The following is a 21628-nucleotide window of genomic DNA, read 5'->3' on the forward strand; positions in this document are numbered from 1 at the left end:
AAACAAATTATATCAGAAAGCAAGATTTTAAATTTCTTTCTGCTACTAATAAATGGATTGTTAGTCCTAAACTGTATACTGATGATTAATCACATAGGTTTACACTGACATGGCATATAAAAGCAGAACCACAGGCTGCTCAAAGACGTGGACAGAGTTACTGCCCATATTACCCCCAAAAGCAATGCTATTATATCTTCAGACAAACTGATACTGGACCTTTCATCAAAAGAAGCCATGAAAAATATACCTGTAATTTGACTGTGGCCTAGAAAGACCATATACACACTTTCCCACGGCTCACAGGGCTGCCTGTGGGATAATTTATTAACTTCCAGAAAAGTAGTGCAGGCCTAACTGATTAACTCAAAACCATTACTCATTAGTAAATGAGGTTACTAGTGAATGTATCAGTATGGTCAAATCTTTCGAATCATTTAAACCCCACACAAAAACCTGAAGACATGATCCTCTTTTGAAAAGCAGGCAATTTATTTGTGGGGGTTAGATTATATGAACAACTTGAAAATCCATTTGGGGAAAGAAAATACAATAAACTGTTTCCCAAATATATTTGCCCCAAAACTACTTTCTTTTTTGTTTTCTAGAATCTAGTTAAGATCTCGCAAACTTCTCAGCTGAGACACGATACATGAGCCTATATGCAAGGCTAGTTTTTTCGAGTTTCACATGAATAGAGTGCCATGTCTTAAAATAATTCCTACCCTAACCTGAGGTCCTCCCACAGCCAATTTGGTCTGACCTTCAAAGACCTCACTATTGGAGGACTGGCTCAAAGGTCAGCTTTGAGTGTGAAGGGATGTTTGTTTCTAAATGCTCTGAACCCATGGAACAAGTTTCACATGAATACATTATTCTCTCATAAGCTTTTATCTCACCTTCTAAATCTTCCCTCTAATCCAAATGTGAATAGATTACTAACTGGTAAGAATAATATGTTCCCTTTCTAATATAGAACTGGGAATTTTCTCCATCAATTTTAAATATATTTCTACTTCAAGATTAAAAAAAAAAAAAAAAAAAAACGTTACCCCCACAAAGCCCAAAAACCAGGTTTTTTTACCAGTAATGATGTGGAACATCTGTTTATCTTTTTCAAAGTATATGTCATTAGGAATAAATGCGATTTCATCTTGAACTTCAACACAAGCATGCCTGGATGCTTTTAACATAATTCTTCCTTGCCCTTTCTCCAAAATGGCTGGTCGTACATATGGAACAGGTGCTCCATTTGACACATGAGCAAAGCTGACAACAGCATCTAGCTGAGCTAACACATCATTGAGTGTCTGCATTGGTTCTACATAGCCTGTATAAAAATAAAAACAGAAAATGTACACAGGAATACTGAATAATAAACAGATATAAGCTGTAAAAATACATTTAATCCCCCCATTTGGGAATTCAAAACCCATTTCCTAATTTATACTTTTTAAAAAAAATTAACAAAAGTTAGCCTTAACAAAATTTGAAAGGAATCCACCTAAAACTCAACATAGGGTTAAAATGTGTTGCTACATCCTTTCCCATCGTGAATAGCTATCAAAAACAGAGTACTGGCTGGGTTGAGTGGCTCACGCCTATAATCCCAGCACTTAAGGAGGCTGAGGCGGGCAGATCGCATGAGGCTGGGGGATCACATGAGGCCAGGAATTCAAGACCAGCCTGGCTAACACGGCGAAACCCCATCTCTACCAAAAATACAAAAATTAGCCAGGTATGGTGGTGCACGTCTGTAAACCCAGATACTTGGGAGGCTGAGGCACCAGAATTGCATGAACCCAGAAGGTGGAAGTTGCAGTAAGCGGAGATTGCGCCACAGCACTCCAGCCTGGGCAATTCTGTCTCAAAAACAAACAAACAAAAACACACACACACACAAAAAATAGAGTACCTTCCCTTATCAGCAAAATATAAAACTGCACAGCTGTTTATAAAGAAATGTGGTAGAGCTTTAAAAAAACCAACAGGGTGACACTTTGATAATATTAAGTTAAGAGAGAGGGTGCAGCGATATCCCAAACATTCTCTCAATTTTAAGACACACCTTTTCCTATATTTTAAGTATCTGAGAAACCAGAATGACACCTCAAAATCATCATAAGAAACATGTAAGCAAAAAGGTAGCAAGTTGAAATGTGACCATCAAGGCCTGGTATGTTGTACAAACTGACCGTAAGACAGTTAGTTTGGCTTTCTTTCCTCATCAGTATCACATGCAGAGAATGTCAGCATAAATTTAAGTCTCTAATTGTCACTTAAAACATTTTCAAGATTCTACTGTTCTAGAGTATTAACACTAGAAGCTATTAATAGGTACCTTAAAAAAATCTCTGACACATGCCAGACAAAAAACATGAAGGAAATTAACAATGCTTTAAATTTTTCTGAATAGATTCTAAATGTTAACAGGTTGGAGGGGCTGGTATATGACCCACATGTCATTCAGACGATCATACAGCTATCAATCATGTCAAAAGCTTCACAGAACATTCAAGATAAAAGCATTTAATTCTAGGAAAACCAAAAATTATTAGTTTAATCTAGGGACTGGAAATTTAACTCATTTTTTATTCCCTGGTTCCCCACAACAGTGATCAAATGTTTTGAAAATAAAAATCAACTTAACAATGGCCAAGCAGACATAATTATCTTCCTCTGTTTCAGTATACTTTTTTTTTTTTTTTTTGGAGACAGAGTCTTGCTCTGTCACCCAGGCTGGAGTGCAATGGTGTGATCTTGGCTCACTGCAACCTCCGCCTCCTGGGTTCAAGCGATTCTCCTGCCTCAGCCTCCCGAGTAGCTGGGATTACAGGCACCTGCCACCACACCCAGCTAATTTTTGTAATTTTAGTAAAGACAGGGTTTCACCATGTTGGTTAGGCCAGTCTCGAACTCCTGACCTCAGGTGATCCACCCACCTCGGCCCCCCAAAGTGCTGGGATTATAGGTGTGAGCCACTGCACCTGGCCTCAGTACACTTTTGAAATTTATTACTTTTACCTAATACGTCTTTCTAAAGAAAAAGAAAGAATTCACACTACCCTATTATAAAGCAATAGAAGCCCTTAAGAATTAAACATGAGTGAAGTACTTGCTATAACTACTTTAAAACTTGTAAAATTGCTAGCATACTGACAAGAATAAGTTTATAGTAAAAAAAGAAAGCTAGGCTGGGCAGGGTGGCTCACGCCTGTAATCCCAATACTTTGGGAGGCCAAGGCAGGAAGATTGCTTGAGTCTGGCCTGGGCAACATAGCGAGACTTCATCTCCACAAAAGAGAATTTAAAAAAATTAACCAGGTGTGGTGGCACATGCCTGTAGTCCCAAGCTACCTGGGAGGCTTAGTGGGGAGAATCACTTGAACCTAGGAGATTGAGGCTGCAGTGAGTCATGATCGCACCACTGCACTAAAGCCTGGGCAACATGGTAAGACCCCATCTGAAAAATAAATAAATAAATAAATAAAAACCAAAAGCAAACCAAAGCATCTTAATCAAGAGTCTATACTTGGCATGTCACATAACTGGCTCTTAATAGCATGACCTTTTATGACTTAATTGTATGATAGAAAATTATTAAAGTGATCCATTACACTTTTTGAGATGGGAGTCTTGCTCTGTCACCCAGGCTGAAGTACAGTAGCATAATTATGGCTCACCAAAGCCTCGACCTCCTGGGTTCAAGTGATTCTCCTGCCTCAGCCTCCTGAGTAGCTGGGACTACAGGCATGTACCACCACAGCCGGCTAATTTTTTTTGGATTTTTTTGTAGAGTTGGGGTCCCCCTATGTTGCTTAGGCTGGTCTCAAACTCCTGGGCTCAAGCAATCCTCCTAGCTCAGCCTCCCAAAGTGCTGGTATTACAGGTGTGAACCACCATGTCTGGCTGCCATTACAGTTTTAAATTAAAATAGCTCATAATATGTAACATCAGACCAAGAAGATGTTTCATTTAAATTCAGGTTGACTTCTAATATAAAATCTTCAATTTAAATGTTAAAATCTAAAAACTTTACCCTGCTAGGTGCTTAATAAATATTATTTTTTAAGGAAGATCCACAGTTCAAATAAATGGTATTTACAGGTTCTTTAAAATGCAATCTAGCCTAAGAAACATAATTCAGCAAAAGATTATTATGTCACAGTTATCTGATACCAACAAGCAAAAATGTAATCTTTACAAATCAATTCCATTCATTTCAATACATAAAGTGTATTAAAATAAAACCTTTTGAGTTTTGTTTCCTGTTAATTTACTATGACAATTCATAATAGCAACACAATTTACAGAATTACTCATGCCCATAACCTTTTAAAAAATATTTATCCTTAAATAATTTAGCATATATATCCTGAGAACAAGGACATTCTCCTAATCATAACACGACCATTTCACACAAGAAATCTGACACTAACACCATATTGTCTCATATTAAACTTTCTCAATTCACCCCAATAGTGTCCTCTATAGCTATTCCCCAACTCCAACCTCTAAATTGGGATCTAATCAACTACTGTCTACTGCATTTGGTTGCCCTGTCTCTTTAAGACCTGTTGATTTCTTTTTTGCTGCCGTGACATGGACATTTATTACAGTTCAGGCCTTGAATGCACCACAATCTAAATTTATTTGAATTTTTACTTCTTGTTTAAAATCAGGTTAAATATTCTGGTCAAGAATACTATATAGGTGATACTGTGTCCTTCCTTCTATATCACACCAGGAAGTACACATCATTTGTCCCATGATTGGTAATCTTAACTTTAATTACTTGGTTAAGGTAGTTCTTGAGTATATTTTTTAAAGGCACAATAAAGGTTACAATCAACATACACACCATGATCGGCAAAGCCTTCCAACTTAACGCATCACCACCTACCTTGTGCTAAACATATATTCATTCCATTCTAAGGGCAATAGCACAGTGCCAGGTTGCTGTGTTCCTTTAATTACATGAAAACGATCTCAAATGGTGCCACTAGAATGAACCCAAAATCTACAAAATGATATACAGAACTCAAAAAGGCTTGCCTCATGTGTAATTAATATTTGCTTTTCAGTGGTATTTACTTCCATAACCTAGAGCCTCATGAGCCCACAGATGACCCAAGACATTAGTATGTTGTAGGCCCTAGTGTTTCCTTTCCTTGTTACAACTATAGTTTAAGTGTTGTGCTTTTCCGCCATTTTTTGTTACTATGCACAAGAGTCATTTCCAGTTATGTGTCCTACCGTAACATACCATGCCTTATTTTATATAGGAAACCTAATGTATTAAATAGTCAGAATGTAATGGCTTTCAAAAACAACAAAACACACTTCAAATATCATAATTTTTTTTCTATTACCAAAAGCCAGGAGACATTCAGAATATTATTAGTTCTATTAAGTTCACCTGAAGAAATATTGACAATTTCTTTAACAATGGCATCCTGGGCTTCTTCATATTCTGTTTTATTTTTGGTATACTCTTCATTTAAAGAAGTCAATTTGCTGCAAATCAAGATAACAGTTTTATTAAAAATATTAAAATGTGTACTAGAAGCAATGTGTACTACATGAAACATATCCAAAGTATCCTATGAAACATCCAAACAATGATAATTAAAATGGAAATACAAGTGGAAAATGAACCACTCCTTAGGGACAAATGTAGTTAGGATTCAATTTATTAATGTTCTTTTATGCTGTTTGGAATAGCGCAATGGCACAATTCCTGCTATAACAATTATATTCCCCTGAGTAAAACTGTGATCTGTGTCCTTTTACAAAATATTTAAATGGAATCCTTATTTAAGATTGAAACCGGCTGGGCGTGGTGGCTCACGCCTGTAATCCCAGAACTTTGGGAGGCTGAGGTGGGTGGATCACCTGAGGTTGGTGGATCACCTGAGGTCAGGAGTTCGAGACCAGCCTGACCAACATGGAGAAACCCTGTCTCTACTAAAAATACAAAAATTAGCCAGGCACAGTGGCGCATGCCTGTATGCCCAGCTACTCAGGAGGCTGGGGCAGGAGAATCGCTTGAACCCAGGAGATGGAGGTTGCGGTGAGCTGAGAACATGCCATTGCATTCCAGCCTGGGCAACAAGACCAAAACTCCGTCTCAGAGAAAGAAAAAAGAAAGATTGAAGCTATTACCCCTTTTAAAACACAAACACAGGCAGGGTGCCTGTAATCCCAGCATTTTGGGAGGCCGAGGCAGGTGGATCACCTGAGGTCGGGAGTTCGAGACCAGCCTGACCAACATGGAGAAAACCCGTCTCTACCAAAAATATAAAGTCAGTCAGGTGTGGTGGCATATTCCTGTAATCCCAGCTATTTGGGAGGCTGAGGCAGGAGAATCGCCTGAACCCGGGAGTTGGAGGTTGTGGTAAGCCGAGATAGCGCCACTGCACTCCAGCCTGGGCAACGGGAGCAAAATTCTGTCTCAAAAAAAAAGAAAGAAAGAAACAAAGAAAGAAAGAAAGAAAAAACAACAACAACAACAAAAAACACAAACATATACACACACACAGTATGCCCCATTACTGTAGCATAAATATCTTTCAATACCAAAGTTTCAAAATAAGAAAAATGGGATTTGTTTTGTTTTGTTTTGTTTTTGAGATGGAGTCTTGTTCTGTCACCCAGGCTAGAGTGCAGTGGTGCAATCTCGGCTCACTGCAACCTCTGCCTCCCGGCTTCACGCCATACTCCTGCTTCAGCCTCCCGAGTAGCTGGGACTACAGGCACCCGCCACTATGCCCGGCTAATTTTTTATATTTTTAGTAGAGACGGGGTTTCACCGTGTTAGCCAGGATGGTCTCGATCTCCTGACCTTGTGATCCGCCCACCTCAGCCTCCCAAAGTGCTGGGATTACAGGCGTGAGCCACCGCGCCTGGCTTGTTTTGTTTTTTTGAGATGTAGTCTGACTCTGTTGCCCAGGCTGGAGTTCAGTGGTATGATCTCAACTCACTGCAACCTCTGCTTCCTGGGCTCAAGCGATTCTCATGCCTCGGCCTCCACAGTAGCTAAGATTACAGACATGCACCACCATACCCGGCTAATTTTTGTAGTTTTTAATAGAGATGGGGTTTCACCACGCTGGCCAGGCTGGTCTTGAACTCTCGACCTCAAGTGATCCACCCACCTCGGCCTCCTAAAGTGTTGGAATTAGAGGCATAAGCCACCATGCCTGGCCAGGAAAATGTTTTGAAACTAAATCTTATTGAGCAATTTGAAGAGAAAATTAAAATTAGAGGTTGGGCTGGGCACAGCATCTGTAATCCTGTAATCCCAGCACTTTGGGAGGGCAAGGCAGGTGGATTGCTTGAGCCCAGGAGTTCAAGACCAGCCTGAGCAACATGGGGAAATCCTGTGTCTATTAAAAATACAAAGTAGTGGGGCACACCTGTAGTCCCAGCTACTTGGGTGGCTGAGGTGGGAGGATGGCTTGAGCCTAGGAGGTGGAGGTTGCAGTGGGCCAAAATTGTGCCACTGCACTCCAGCCTGAGCAACAAAGCCAAACCCTTCTCCAAAAAAAAGAGGTTGAAATAAAAAATACTCAAGGAAGATGAGAATAAAATAAGAAAAAAATATTCACTGGCATCAAGGAGGGAATGAAATTAAGAACAAAAAGAGGTGATGTAAAGGAGAAACGAGAGAGGAGTAATTATCAGCAGTGGGAGAAAATCAGCCTCCCCCCACCATAAGTCACAGAAGATTTTAAATATAATTTAAAAATTTTTTAAATTATTTTTTTTACTTATCAATAATTTGTTTCGGGGACTTCCTGAAAATAGCCAGAAAACTGGCAGGAAAAAACTTTTTTGTTTCAACATGAAACATGATTAAAAAAAAAAAGCTATAATCTAGTGAATGGCCTCGTATTTCCCTAAACTAATTTAAACACCCAATTGAAATACCAGAATATAATTTTTTTAACTTGATAAATGATAGTAAAGTTTTCTTAGAAAAAATAAACATGTGGGTCAGGCACGGTGGCTCACACCTGTAATCTCAGCACTTTGGGAAGCTGAGGCAGATGGATCACTTGAGGCCAGCAGTTCGAGACCAGCCTGTCCAACATGGTGAAAACCCATCTCTACTAAAAATACAAAAAATGAACCAGGCGTGGTGGTGCATGCCTATTAATCCCAGCTACTCAGGAAGCTGAAGCATGAGAATCGCTTGAATCTGGGAGGTGGAGGCTGCAGTGAGTCAAGACTGCGCACCACTGCACTCCAGCCTGGGTGACACAGCAAGACTCTGACTCAGGGGGAAAAAAAAAAAAAAAAAAAAATATATATATATATATATATATATAAAAGAAACGTGAAAATAACTAAAGCAGAGATATGAGGGGGAACTAGCTCTAATAGATATGGTAACATAGAATAAGAGATTAAATATATTTTGCGTAGACAAAAGAATGGTGAGACAGGGTAAAAGCAGAGTCTTTAAAATAGACCCAAAGTACCACTTCAGTCAATGGGGAACAGATGGATTATTTAACAAATGGTGTTGGGACAGCTGACTGCTATTTGGAAGAAAGCTTGACTCTTACCTGATGACTACATTAGTAAAACTTCCTTATCATAGAACATTCACATCATGTTAGAGCATTTAGGGAATTAATAAAGGGTTAAAAATATAATAACGACTTGCAAACCTGTTGGTAAATTTAACACCATTCTTCTGGATATCTACAGTACTAAAGTTTTTATTGTTACGAAGGACTTTTTCTTCCTTACAGGTTACACGAAAGTAATATCCAAACTGTGCACTGGAATCCAGTTTAATCTGTTTGCCAGGGTCCAAGCCTTGATAAGAAGAAAAGAAAAAGTATTCCATAAATACCTACAGCCATTTTTCAATGTAACTCTAAAATTATTTAAATAGTGAAAAACATATTATTATATGACAACATACAATTATTATCTAACCAGAAAAGATTCAAATACTACTTGAAAACTACATGAATTATGGATATCTATAAAATCCTCAACTCCCTTATGAATGTTAGTTTCTGATTTGAAAGCTGCTTTCTGGGTAAACCCATCCATGGCTGCAGAGCACCAGCACTGGGCAACATATTTGCCCCAGTTACTGTGAGCACATGAGGATGGATTAAGTTGTAACCCCACCCTCGAGGAGTTATGCATGAGAATTCTTTTCTTAACCAAAGTTATTTCTTTGGAACTAATATAGAGTATAATTAATGTGACCAAATACAATTTCCAAACAAAAACTTGAGACTCTGACAATGAAACTCTAGGACAACTAGTGCACATATTTTCTGTTAAGCATAGGAAACTTCACAAACCAAATGACCTGATTGATATGTGAAAGGAAAATAAATCTTGGAACCCCAAAATCACTAAGCTGAGGGAAAAGTCAAGCTGGTAACTATGTCAGATAAACCTGCCTCCCATCTTATTTCTAAATAAGATAGTGACAAAGATTTAAAAACTACATACTTCCCTCACAGTTTGCCCACAAGGAAATTCCTTGTGGGCCTCCAGATGTTCACTCTCAAACAATTCTGTTGAATTCCACCCTAGCAATGTAAACTGATAGCTTATCTTCACAGGTGAGGGACAGAAAGTCATCCCTCTGCTCACCTGACACAAATGCATTTCTGATTGCTTCCTCTGACCTATTGTTTATGTAAAAAAGCAGATTCACTGAGCCAGACTAAGTTGTTTATTCAGTGAAAGGCTGATCAAGGACTCAAAAGAATGCAACCTTTTGTCTCTTATCTACTTATTACCTGAAAGCCCCTTGCTTCGAGTTGTCCTGCCTTTCCAGATAGAATCAATGTACATCTTACACATGTTGACTGATGTCTCATGTCTCCCTAAAATGTTTAAAAGCAAGCTGTACCCTAAGCACCTTGCGCACATGTCATCAGAACCTCATGAGACTATGTCATGGATGCATCCTTAACCTTGGCAAAATAAACTTTCTAAATTGGTTGAGACCTGTCTCGGATATTTTGGGTTCACCATCAGCTAGACCTTCTGCATCAAGAATTTCTGAGTTTTTATAAATACGTTCCCTCTTCATAATTTCATTAACCAATGTGATCTCTAGACCACAAACTGAGAGAGAGAGAGAGAGAGAGAGAGAGAGAGAGAGAGAGAGAGAGAGAGAGAATCTACAAATGTACTTGCTGAAGCGTGGGCATCAAATGTTAGTAGTAGCAAACAAAGACAGACCTCGCTTGACCAGTGAGAAAAGGGAAAGTAGAGACCCATCCAGAAATAAAATCGGACTGATCTGAACAAAGGAACCTCTCAAAACATTCAAAGGGAAAGAGTAGTTCCACAATGAAAGACTGCAAACAATCAGTGATCGAAGTTTCAGAACAAAGGACCATGTTCATGAGTATGTAATGTAGTTTGCTTATAGATGCATTTCACTGCAGTGTTAACAGCAACATCACTAAACATGAAAGACAATGGTATTTATAGAATACTGTTTATTTAACATATGCAAACCTAGGATGCCATGAGGATCACAACTTTATTTAAAATGAGTCTCAAATCCTCAAAGTGTAATGGCATTTCTGATGACATGTAGGTGTAAGAATTAAAGCAATGAATTCAAAATGTTAATGCTATAGAAGAATGTGGTGAAAACCAGAGAAATTAAGTAATTTGTAAAGAGCTTCAGAAAAAGTTTCCAAGCTGAAACTAGAACTCGTGTTTCCCAATTCCCAGCCTAATGCTTCTTATACTACAGTTACAGTTTCTGTCTCAATTAGAGTGCTATTTATGTTGCTTTCAACATACTTTTTAATAAAACAAATTTACTTAATTCTAAAATGAAATTAAACTTAATTTATACTGTAAAAAACAAGTTTTTGCCATTAATTTTCTCATTAGCACTCAATAAAGTAGATCAAAAAATAGGCAATAATTTAATGTATACTATGATGCATTCCTTTTTTTTTTTTTTTTTTTTTTTTAAAGACAAGGTGTCGCTCTCACTCCGTCCCTCAGGCTGGATGGAATGCAGTGGTGCTATCATGGCTCACTGCAGCCTCAACCTCCTAAGCTAAAGCAATCCTCCCACCTCAGCCTCCCGAGTAGCTGGGACCACAGGTGTGCATCACCACACCCAGCAAGTTTTTTTCCTTTAAATTTTTGGTAGAAATGTGGTCTATGTTGCACAGGCTAGTCTTGAACTCCTGGGCTGAAGTGATCCTCCTAAAGTATTGGGATTATAGGCGTCAGCCACTGTGCCTGGCCAATGATGCATTCTCTTTTCTTATTTTGAGACAGGATCTCACCCTGTCACCCAGGCTGGAGTGCAGTAGTGCAATTATGGCTCACTGTAGCCTCGACCTCCCCGGCTCAAGTGATCCTCTCACCTCAGCCTCCTGAGTAGCTGGGACCACAGGTGCATGCCACCATGTCTGGCTAATTTTTGTATTTTTTGTAGAGACAGGGTTTCATCATGTTGCCCAAGTTAGTCTCGAACTCCCGGACTCAAGCAATCTGCCCACCTCAGTCTCTCAAACTGCTAGGATTACTACAGGCGTGAGCCACCACGCCCAGTCCAACGATGCATTCTTAACAGGATTCTTCCTTCATAAAACCAATTATCAGCAGAAAAACTTCCAGCCAAGCAAGTTAACATATAGTGAAACACAGAAATCTGTAGGTACGTTAACTTTCTAGTAAGTCAAAAATTGTTAAGGAAACACAAAATAACTTTAACTCTAGACATATAAACTCTCTGAGCCTCAATATCCTTAGCTATGAAATGAGGAAGGTGGACTTTAATGCAAAGGTTCTTAATTAGGGATCTAATCCATGTTTGGACTCTCTACAGAACTATTTGCAAATTTTTTATATATGTAGGTATGGGCATCAGATTATCTGGAAGTTTACTACTGCTTAAATACACTGTTTTGTTCTGGATTTCTAAACTTCTTTGTACTGAGCACCTTATACATGTTTGATGAAAATCCAGGAAAAAAACCGTGTGAACCCACAGGGAATTAATAAGCTGGTATGGAAGACAGACTTTTTCCAAAAATTGACATTAATGAAGTGCTTGGAAACCCCAAAGCCAAATCAATGCACTACTCCTAGGAGAATCGGGCTTGGTGATCCTCCTAGGAGTATCCTGTTACCAGTGGAGGTGACATTTAAAATAGGGCTTGTTTAAATGACATCATACAAGGGCCTGTTGGGCGATTTCTGTTTCACAGGAATGTGGAGTCATCATCTTGGGGACAGGAAACTTATAAAATAATTCTGGCATCAATGTAGACAGACACTGTATAGACAAAAGAATTATTCCAATCTCCAATGACCCATTCTTACCAAGATCTCTGGCTGCACTTATTAATGTTGACTGCATCTTCTTTTCCAAGTCATTCATTATTTCTCTTAATTCACTGAGATTAGGATCAAATGAAGGTTTTACAAGGAATTCATGGTTTTCCACCTGCAAACAGAACAAAGTGACAAAATCCTATAAATAATGGGTAAAGACAGAAATTATAAAGTAAATATTTCCTCCCACTTAAATTTTACTGTTTTCAGTTAAATAATTTGCTATCCATAAGTTATTCAGTCACAACTATTAAGGAGTTTCTATTTATAGAGATGTAAAATTCTGTTCATTAGGACTTTAGAGTTCTATATGTACAAAAATGATTCATATGAAACAGATACAGTGCTGATGATGTATATGTCCCTAATAGTATTCTACATTTTATTTATATTTTTCCTAAACATTTAAAATGTTCTCCCTAAAAATTACTAAATAACGTTCACTGTGCAAAACTTGTAATAGTTATGTTGCCCAAAACAAAGATCTACCTTAGAAATCTCAAAAAGCTCCAAGAAACTAAAGAATTTTATTTCTTAAAAGTTCATCAAAATCTCACAATTTAAAGACATACTCTTAAGTACTTTGTTTCACTAAATTCTTACCAGTAGTAACAGCAAGAAACCACAATGAAAAATAGATCTCATTTACAATAGCAAAAACATACATAAAATATTCAGAAACAAAGTCTTGATTATACAGGACCTTTATAAAGATAAATGCCTATTGGAAGATTTAAAAGAAGAATTTGAATGTTAAATTCAGCTGATTAAAAAACTACAAGAATTGGACTGGCATCATGGCTCATGCTTATAATCTCAGCACTTTGGGAGGCCGAGGCAGGTGGATCTCTTGAGGTCAGGAGTTTGAGACCAGCTTGGCCAACATGGTGAAACTCCATCTCTACTAAAAATACAAAATTAGCCGGGAGTAGCAATGCACACCTGTATTCCCAGCTTTTTGGCAGGCTGAGGCAGGAGAATCACTTGAACACGGGAGGCGGAGGTTGCAGTGAGCCAAGACTGTGCAACTGCACTCCAGCCTAGGTGACAGACCGAGACTCGTCAAAGAAAGACAGAAAGAAAGGAAAAGAAAAGAAAAGAAAAAAAAAGAAAGGAGAGGAAAGGAGAGGAGAGGAGAGGAGAGGGGAGGGGAGAGGGGAGAGGAGGGGAGGAGAGGGGAAGGGAGAGGGGAGAGGAGGGGAGGGGAGGGGAGGGGAGGAGAGGAGAGGGGAGGAGAGAAGAGAGAGGCCAGGCGCGGTGGCTCACACCTGTAATCCACTTTGGGAGGCTGAGGCGGGCGGATCACAAGGTCAGGAGATCGAGACCATCCTGGCTAATATAATGAAACCCTGTCTCTACTAAAAATAAAAAAAAATAAAAAAAAAATTAGCTGGGAGTGGTGGCGGGTGCTTGTAGTCCCAGCTACTTGGGAGGCTGAGGCAGGAGAATGGCGCAAACCCAGGAGGCAGAGCTTGCAGTGAGCAGAGATCACACCACTGCACTCCAGCCTGGGTGACGCAGTGACTCTGTCTCAAAAAAAAAAGAAAGAAAAGAAAAGAAAGAAGAGGTAAACTATGAAAAGAGAAAACTAGATCTAATATTAATAAGCTATTTATTCCTAGAGATTGTTCAATAGGAATCCTTTTTTGAAACAACTAAAATTTACATGAAATTGTGAAAGAACATCTAAAAAAAGAATGAAGTGTATCCTTACTAGAAATTACAATGAAGCAGACAATTATATATAGAAGCTTAATAAAACAGAGTGAGTCCGTTCTCTTGATTTAAAACATTCAATAAATGAAGTCGAGATAAATTGTTCCTAATTTCTATCCACTTAGAGAGCGCACACTTTAACATACCAGAAGCAAACTATGCAAGGAATAAGGAATTAAAATCAAATTACAGAAAGCTAGCAAAAAAGAGAATATACATAAAATAACTTTCTCAACTTAAACCAACCAAAAGAAATTCAATATAATATTAAAATTTAAAATTTTGAATAAACCTAATTTTTAAGAGACGAAACATTAAAAAAAAAAGCTTCACAAAATGTAAAAAGATAAAGGTTAACATTTTCTTTTATAAAAAGCACTTGCTTCCACGTATAAGAAAACATCAAGGTCATCAAGTGGGCATGTGTAAGCACTTACAACTCACAGATAAGAAAATAAGTAGTGAACTAATCCACAAGAAATGCTATAAGAATAAAAGATAGAAATATTTAAGCAACCTTGAGATTATTCTACAGCTTTTTTTTTTTTAAGAAAAAGAAACTAGCTACAGTAAAATTAGTACACTCATTCAGTTCTAGTGAGAATCTAACTTGGTATAACCTTTAAAAATGAAAAAAGCAAATAAGCAGCAAGGCTCAGAGATACTTGTTATTCTCTTTGACATAGCAATTCTACTCTTAGAAATTCAATCTGAGGAAATAATGCAACACAAGCAAAACAATACAGAGCTGAATAAAATCTCTGCAGACTTATCTGTTATAGCAAAACTTAAAAATAATAAAACATTATAATATTTGCACAATGGTACATCAGTGAAATAGAATACTGTGCAGTAATTTAAACAGATAATGATGATTATCTGGAAATAAGGACTAAGACTTATAATAACTCAGGAAAAAAAATGCTATAATGGTGGACTGAAACTGTGCTAGTGAACTTGCCTCTTCCAATGAATCTGAGAGGTGAGCCACACCAGGCCAAGTTCCTATCCTCACTCACCATCTTCAAGAAACCTAGCTTGTAAGTCAACAAAACTCTTGAGAATTCCTAAAAATAATCCCAAATCTGGAGAGAAGAAAACTTAATGGATATCCTTACATTTTCCTTTCTCAGATGAGGTTATACTGTTTTGAAAGGGCTGCTGAGGAGTCCCAAGTTAAACAAGTGAAAAGTGAACAACTAGCCTCTAACTTACTAAAATAAATACTCAAGGGCCACACACGAAACTGGGCGTCTTCAGCAATCCATCACATCCCCCAAACAATCCGGGATAATAAAATATATCACCCAACAAGGTATTCTTATCTAGAACTGGAGTATTCTAAAAACGTGACATCTGACTTCTACTATGTACTAGCTGAACAGTATCAGCCTACCTACAGTATTACTTACCTAGGCATCAGAAACACAGTTATTGCATCAGGCTACACAAAAGGAGACTGAAAAGAAACTCAAAAATGGGATGATGAAACCAAGAAACAAGATGAAAAGAATGAGGAAGGAAAGTTAGGCCTTTGCCAGGCACGGTGGCTCACACCTGTAATCCCAGCACTTTGGGAGGCCAAGGCAGGTGGATCACCCAAGGTCAGGAGTTCAAGACCAGCCTGGCCAGCATGGTGAAAACCCGTCTACTAAAAATGCCAAAAATTAGCCAGGTGTGGTGGTGGGCACCTGTAATCCCAGCTACTCGAGAGGCTGAGGCAGGTGGATCACCTGAGGTCAGGAGTTCGAGACCAGACTGGCCAACATGGTGAAACCCCGCCTCTACTAAAAATACAAAAATTAGCCAGGCGTGGTGGCACATGCCTGTAATCCCAGCTCCTAGGGAGGCTGAGGCAAGAGAGTCACTTAAACCCGGGAGGCGGAGGCTGCAGTGAGCCGAGATCGCACCGCTGCACTCCAGCCTGGGCAACAGAGTGAGACTTAGTCTCAAAATAAACAAAAAAAAAAATCAAATTAAATTTAAAGGTAAATAAAACCCAGTTATAAGCTTTATTTTGCTTAAACTTATGGTTTAAAAACCTCACCAAAAAATGAAAAAATATATACCATATATAAAAGTGTTTTAAAAAGTACTCTGACGTAGCTGTCTTACAATGAAACAAAATGTTAACGCAAAAAAGCATTATTAAGGGCAGAGTGTCTAAAGAATGATGAAGATTCAGTTCACCACAAAAAAACAACAGCTCTGTGCCTAACATATTAACCAAAAATAGAACTAGATGGAGAAAGCCACATCTTTCTCAGTAACCCTGCAGATCAAAAATTAGCAAGCATATATAGACAATGTAAAAACAATCCCAAAATTAGAGTACACATCCAATTTTTAAATAAATTGGGAACTATTATGAAACTGACACACACTAAGCTTGGAAATTTAAAAATATACTTCTAAATAATTAACAAACCAAAGAACAAATGATAATATAAATAAAATACTTGGAGTTGAGTAAGAAATTATACCTCTCTAAACTCACACTTGTAATCCTACAACTTTGGGAAGCCAAGGCAGGAGGATTGCTTGAGCCCAGGAGTTCAAGGCCAGGCTGGGCAACATAGCAAAAACCCTGTCTCTGCTAAAAAATAAAAAAAATTAGCCAGGTGTGGTGGCACATGCCTATAATCTCAGGTACTCAGGAGGCTGAGGTGGGAGGATCACTGGAGCCCAGGAATTCAAGGCCTGCAGTGAGCTATGATCAAACCACTGCACTCCAGCCTGGGCAACAGAGCAGGATCCTGTCAATCAATCAATAAATTAATAATTAATGTGGTATGTCCATATAAGGGAATACTATTCAGCTATATGAGGAGATATGGTCTGGATATGTGCCCCCACCCAAATGTCATGTTGAATTGGAACTGGAATCCCCAGTGTTGGAGGTGGAGCCTGGTGAGAGGTGACTGGATCATGAGGGCGGTTTCCCCTGGGTGCTGTTCTCATTATAGTGACTGACTTGTCCTGAGATCTAGTTGTTTAAAAGTGTGGAGCACCTCCCCCTTCTCTCTCTTGCTCCTGCTCCACCATGTAAGATGCAGCACTTCCCCTTCTGCCATGATTTTAAATCTCCTGAGGCTGCCCCAGAAGCTGAGCAGGTGCCATCATCATGCTTCCTGTACAGCCTGCAGAACCATGAGCCAATTAAACTTCTTTTCTTTATAAATTACTCAGTCTCAGCTATTTCTTTATAGCAGTACAAGAATGGACCAATACACAAGGAAATGAAGTACTGACACATGTTACAACGTGGATGAACTTCTAAAACATTATACCAAGTGAAAGAGGTCAATCATAAAAGGTCACATGAGTCCATTTACATAAAATGTCCAGAACTGACAAGTCCACAGAGACAAAAAGTACATTAGTGGTTGCCGGTGTCTGGGGTAATGGGAGAGACCGCTAATAGATATGAGGTTTTCTTTTGTTGTGATGAAATGTTTTCAAACTAGATGGTGGTGGTCATTTTACAACACTGTGAATATACTAAATGCTAGTGAATACTACACTTTAAAATTGTGGCTTTTTGAGTGGAGGGATTAACATATGCATCAACTACACATGCCTAGTGTCCACTCAGTAAAAGGTAGCCATAGAAATTTTCAAGACCTGTCCTCAAAACCCTCAATAATGCCTAGAGTTGAGAACAGACTTAATGTTAACAGTGGTTATTTCTGAGTAGTAGATGCAGGGGATATTTTCAACTTTCTTCTTATATGAAGGGTCTTCAAAAAGTTCATGGAAAATGTGTTGTGAAAAAACTATGCATGGATTCAACACTTTTTGGCACCAAAATAAACTTGTACTACTTTGCTATAACATGTCTGAACAGGATCTAGTCAGAGACACTACGAAGGCTAAGACATCAGTTTAAAAAGAGCCCCTATCAGAGCAGCATGAGTTCTGCTAAAATTGAAGTAAGACCAAACATCAAATTTATAGTGAAGTCCGCATGGAAGAATGATGAAATAACTGATGCTTTACGAAAATTTTATGGGGTCAATGCTCCTAGGAAATCAGCAGTTTACAAATGGATAACTTGTTCTAACAAGGGATGAGACCATGTCGAAGATGAAGCCCACAGCGGCAGATCATCCACATCGATTTTTCAGGAAAAATTAATCTTGTTCATTCCCTAATTGAAGAAAACTAATGATTAACAGCAGAAACAATAGCCAACACCACAGGCATCTCAACAATTCGTCCAGTTTACACAATTCTGACTGAAAAATTAAAGCTGAACAAACTTTTCACTTGATGGGTGACAAAACTGTTGCACCCAGATTAAATGCAGACAGGAGCAGAGCTTTCGATAGAAATTTAAACAAGGGATCAGGATCCTGAAGCATTTCTTCAAAGAACTGTAACAGGAGCCAAAACATGGCTCTACCAATACCATCCTGAAGACAAAGCACAATCAAAGCAATGGCTACCAAAAATGGAAGTGGTCCAGTCAAAGCAAAAGTGGACCAGTCAAGGGCAAAGGTCATGGCAACAGTTTTTTGGGATGTTCAGGCATTTTGCTTGCTGATGTTCTGGGGGGATAAAGAACATAAGCTCTGCTTATTATTAGAGTGTTTTGACAAAGTTCTCCCAAGTTTTTGCAGAAAAATGCCAGGGAAAGTATCATCAAAGTCCTTTCCCACCATGACAACGTTCCTGCGCACTCTTCTCATCAAACAAGGCCAATTTTGTAAGTTTCTATGGGAAGTCGTTAAGCATCCACCTTGATTTGGCTTCTTCTGACTGCTTTTTGTTCCTAATCTTAAAAGATCTTTAAGCCTGCCTGCCTTCCTTCCTTCCTTCCTCCCTCCTTCCTTCCTCTTTCTTTTTCTTTCTTTTCTTCCCTCTGTTGCCCAGGCTGGAGTGTACACGGCTCGCTGCAGACTCCCTGTCTCCGGCTCCCGTGATTCTCTTGCCTCGGCCTGCGGCCTGCCTGGGATTGCGGGCACGCGCCACCACCCCTCCCTGGTTTTTCTCCTTTGGCTGGACACACGGTTTCGCCATGTTGGCCAGGCTGGTTTCCAGCTCCCGACCTCGAGTGGTCTGCCCGCCTCGGCCTCCCGAGGTGCTGGGACTGCAGACGGGGTCTCGCTCACTTGGTGCTCGGTGTTGCCCGGGCTGGAGTGCGGTGGCGTGGTCTTGACTCGCTGCAGCCTCCGCCTCCCAGCCGCCTGCCTTGGCCTCCCAGGGTGCTGGGATTGCAGCCTCTGCCTGGCCGCCACCCCGTCAGGGAGGTGGGGAGCGCCTCTGCCCGGCTGCCCCATCTGGGATGTGAGAAGCGCCTCTGCCCGGCCACCACCCCATCTAGGAAGTGAGGAGCGTCTCCGCCTGGCCGCCCACCGTCTGGGATGTGAGGAACGCCTCTGCCCGGCCGCCCATTGTCTGGGATGTGGAGAGCGCCTCTACCCGGCCGCCCCGTCTGGGAAGAAGTGAGGAGCGCCTCTGCCCGGCCGCCCCGTCTGGGAAGTGAGGAGCGCCTATGCCGGGCTGCCCCATCTGGGAAGAAGTGAGGAGCGTCTACGCCCGGCCGCCCCGTCTGGGAAGTGAGGAGCGCCTCTGCCCGGCCGCCCATCGTCTGGGAAGTGAGGAGCGCCTCTGCCCGGCCGCCACCCCATCTAGGAAGTGAGGAGCGTCTCTGCCCGGCCACCCCATCTGGGAAGTAGGGGGCGCCTCTGCCCGGCCACCCCGTCTGGGAAGTGGGGGGCGCCTCTGCCCAGCCGCCCATCGTCTGGGAAGTGAGGAGCACCTCTGCCCAGCCGCCCATCGTCTGGGATGTGAGGAGCACCTCTGCCCGGCCGCCCTGTCCAGGAAGTGAGGAGCGCCTCTGCCCGGCCGCCCCGTCTGGGAAGTGAGGAGTGCCTCTGCCCGGCCGCCACCCCATCTAGGAAGTGAGGAGCGTCTCTGCCCGGCCGCCCCATCTGGGAAGTGAGGAGCGCCTCTGCCTGGCTGCCCCATCTGGGATGTGGGGAGCGCCTCTGCCTGGCCGCCCCGTCTGGGAGGTCTACCACGGAGGCCAGACGCAATGTGGGGGCTGGACGTGGTGGCTCATGCCTGTAGTCCCAGCACTCTGGGAGGCCGAGGCGGGTTGATCACTTGAGGCTAGGAGTTCCACACCAGCCTGGCCAACATGGCAAAACATACGAAAAATACAACAGACAAACCAACCAACCAACCCAGCGACAACAAAACAGTTCTACCCTGGAGTCATACTCTAATTTTTTCTGTTTTCCTCCCTTTCTGATCCTTTATCCCACTTTCTTTTTCTTCCTCTTCCTTCTCCTTTGTCAAATAGAGGATTGAGTTATTATCATTGATCCATACAAAGTCCCTCTCTCATTTATTTTCTTTAATTCCCACCCCCCATTTCTATTCCCCGTCTTCCCATGTGCAACCTTCCTAATATGTTTGATATGCATCTTTTTGTTTGTATGTATTTTTAGAAAATGTTTTTTTTGTGTGCAAAAAAAAAAAAAAGATCTTTAAAGAGCACTTATTTTTCTTTAGTTAGTAATGTAAAGAGACTGCATTAACATGGTAAAATTTCTAGTACCCTCAGTTCTTTAGGGATGAACTAAACAGCTGAGATCATCATTTATAAAAGTGTCTTGAACTTGAGGAGCTTATGTTGGGAAATAAATTTAAAATGTATTTTTAAATTTTATCTTTTAATTCCGTTTTTCCGCAAACTTTTTGAAGTCCTTACGTACATTTACCTGTTTTACAACACGGCTCTGTTGTTTCTAAAAAGGATTTCTATAGCTCATCATCACTGGCCATGAGAGAAATGCAAATCAAAACCACAATGAGATACCATCTCACACCAGTTAGAATGGCCATCATTAAAAAGTCAGGAAACAACAGGTGCTGGAGAGGATGTGGAGAAATAGGAACACTTTTACACTGTTGGTGGGACTGTAAACTAGTTCAACCATTGTGGAAGACTGTGGCGATTCCTCAGGGATCTTGAACTAGAAATACCATTTGACCCAGCCATCCCATTACTGGGTATATACCCAAAGGATTATAAATTATGCTGCTATAAAGGCACATGCACACGTATGTTTACTGCAGCACTATTCACAATAGCAAAGACTTGGAACCAACCCAAATGTCCAACAATGACAGACTAGATTAAGAAAATGTGGCACATATACACCATGGAACACTATGCAGCCATAAAAAAGGATGAGTTCATGTCCTTTGTAGGGACATGGATGAAGCTGGAAACCATCATTCTCAGCAAACTATTGCAAGGACAAAAAACCAAACACTGCATGTTCTCACTCATAGGTGGGAATTGAACAATGAGAACACTTGGACACAGGAAGAGGAACATCACACACCTGTTGAGGGGTGAGGGGAGGGAGGAGGGATAGCATTAGGAGATATACCTAATGTAAATGCTGAGTTAATGGGTGCAACACACCAACATGGTACATGTATACATTTGTAACAAACCTGCACATTGTGCACATGTACCCTAGAACTTCAAGTATAATAAAAAAATATAAAAAACAAAACAAAATGGATTACTATA

At 40.3% G+C, this 21628-nt stretch overlaps 1 protein-coding gene across 12 annotated transcripts in view; it reads right to left on the reverse strand.

Annotated features, from left to right (window-relative positions):
* MSH2 (mutS homolog 2) overlaps window positions 1–21628 on the reverse strand; it is a 136042-nt gene that overhangs the window by 62836 nt on the left and 51578 nt on the right. For 10 of the 12 annotated variants that reach the window (XM_055240848.2, XM_063618050.1, XM_055240846.2 and 7 more), the window contains 4 exons: window positions 12346–12469; window positions 8679–8829; window positions 5420–5517; window positions 1085–1330 (listed from right to left, as the gene is read on the reverse strand). In XM_055240848.2, the coding sequence (XP_055096823.2) occupies window positions 1085–1330; window positions 5420–5517; window positions 8679–8829; window positions 12346–12469 (619 nt within the window). Of the gene's footprint in view, window positions 1–1084; window positions 1331–5419; window positions 5518–8678; window positions 8830–12345; window positions 12470–14517; window positions 14557–21628 lie in introns of those variants that run through there. The other 2 variants (XM_055240844.2, XM_055240853.2) reach the window with 2 other exon arrangements.

Source organism: Symphalangus syndactylus, chromosome 14 (assembly GCF_028878055.3).
Source record: "Symphalangus syndactylus isolate Jambi chromosome 14, NHGRI_mSymSyn1-v2.1_pri, whole genome shotgun sequence".
Lineage (NCBI taxonomy): Eukaryota > Metazoa > Chordata > Mammalia > Primates > Hylobatidae > Symphalangus > Symphalangus syndactylus.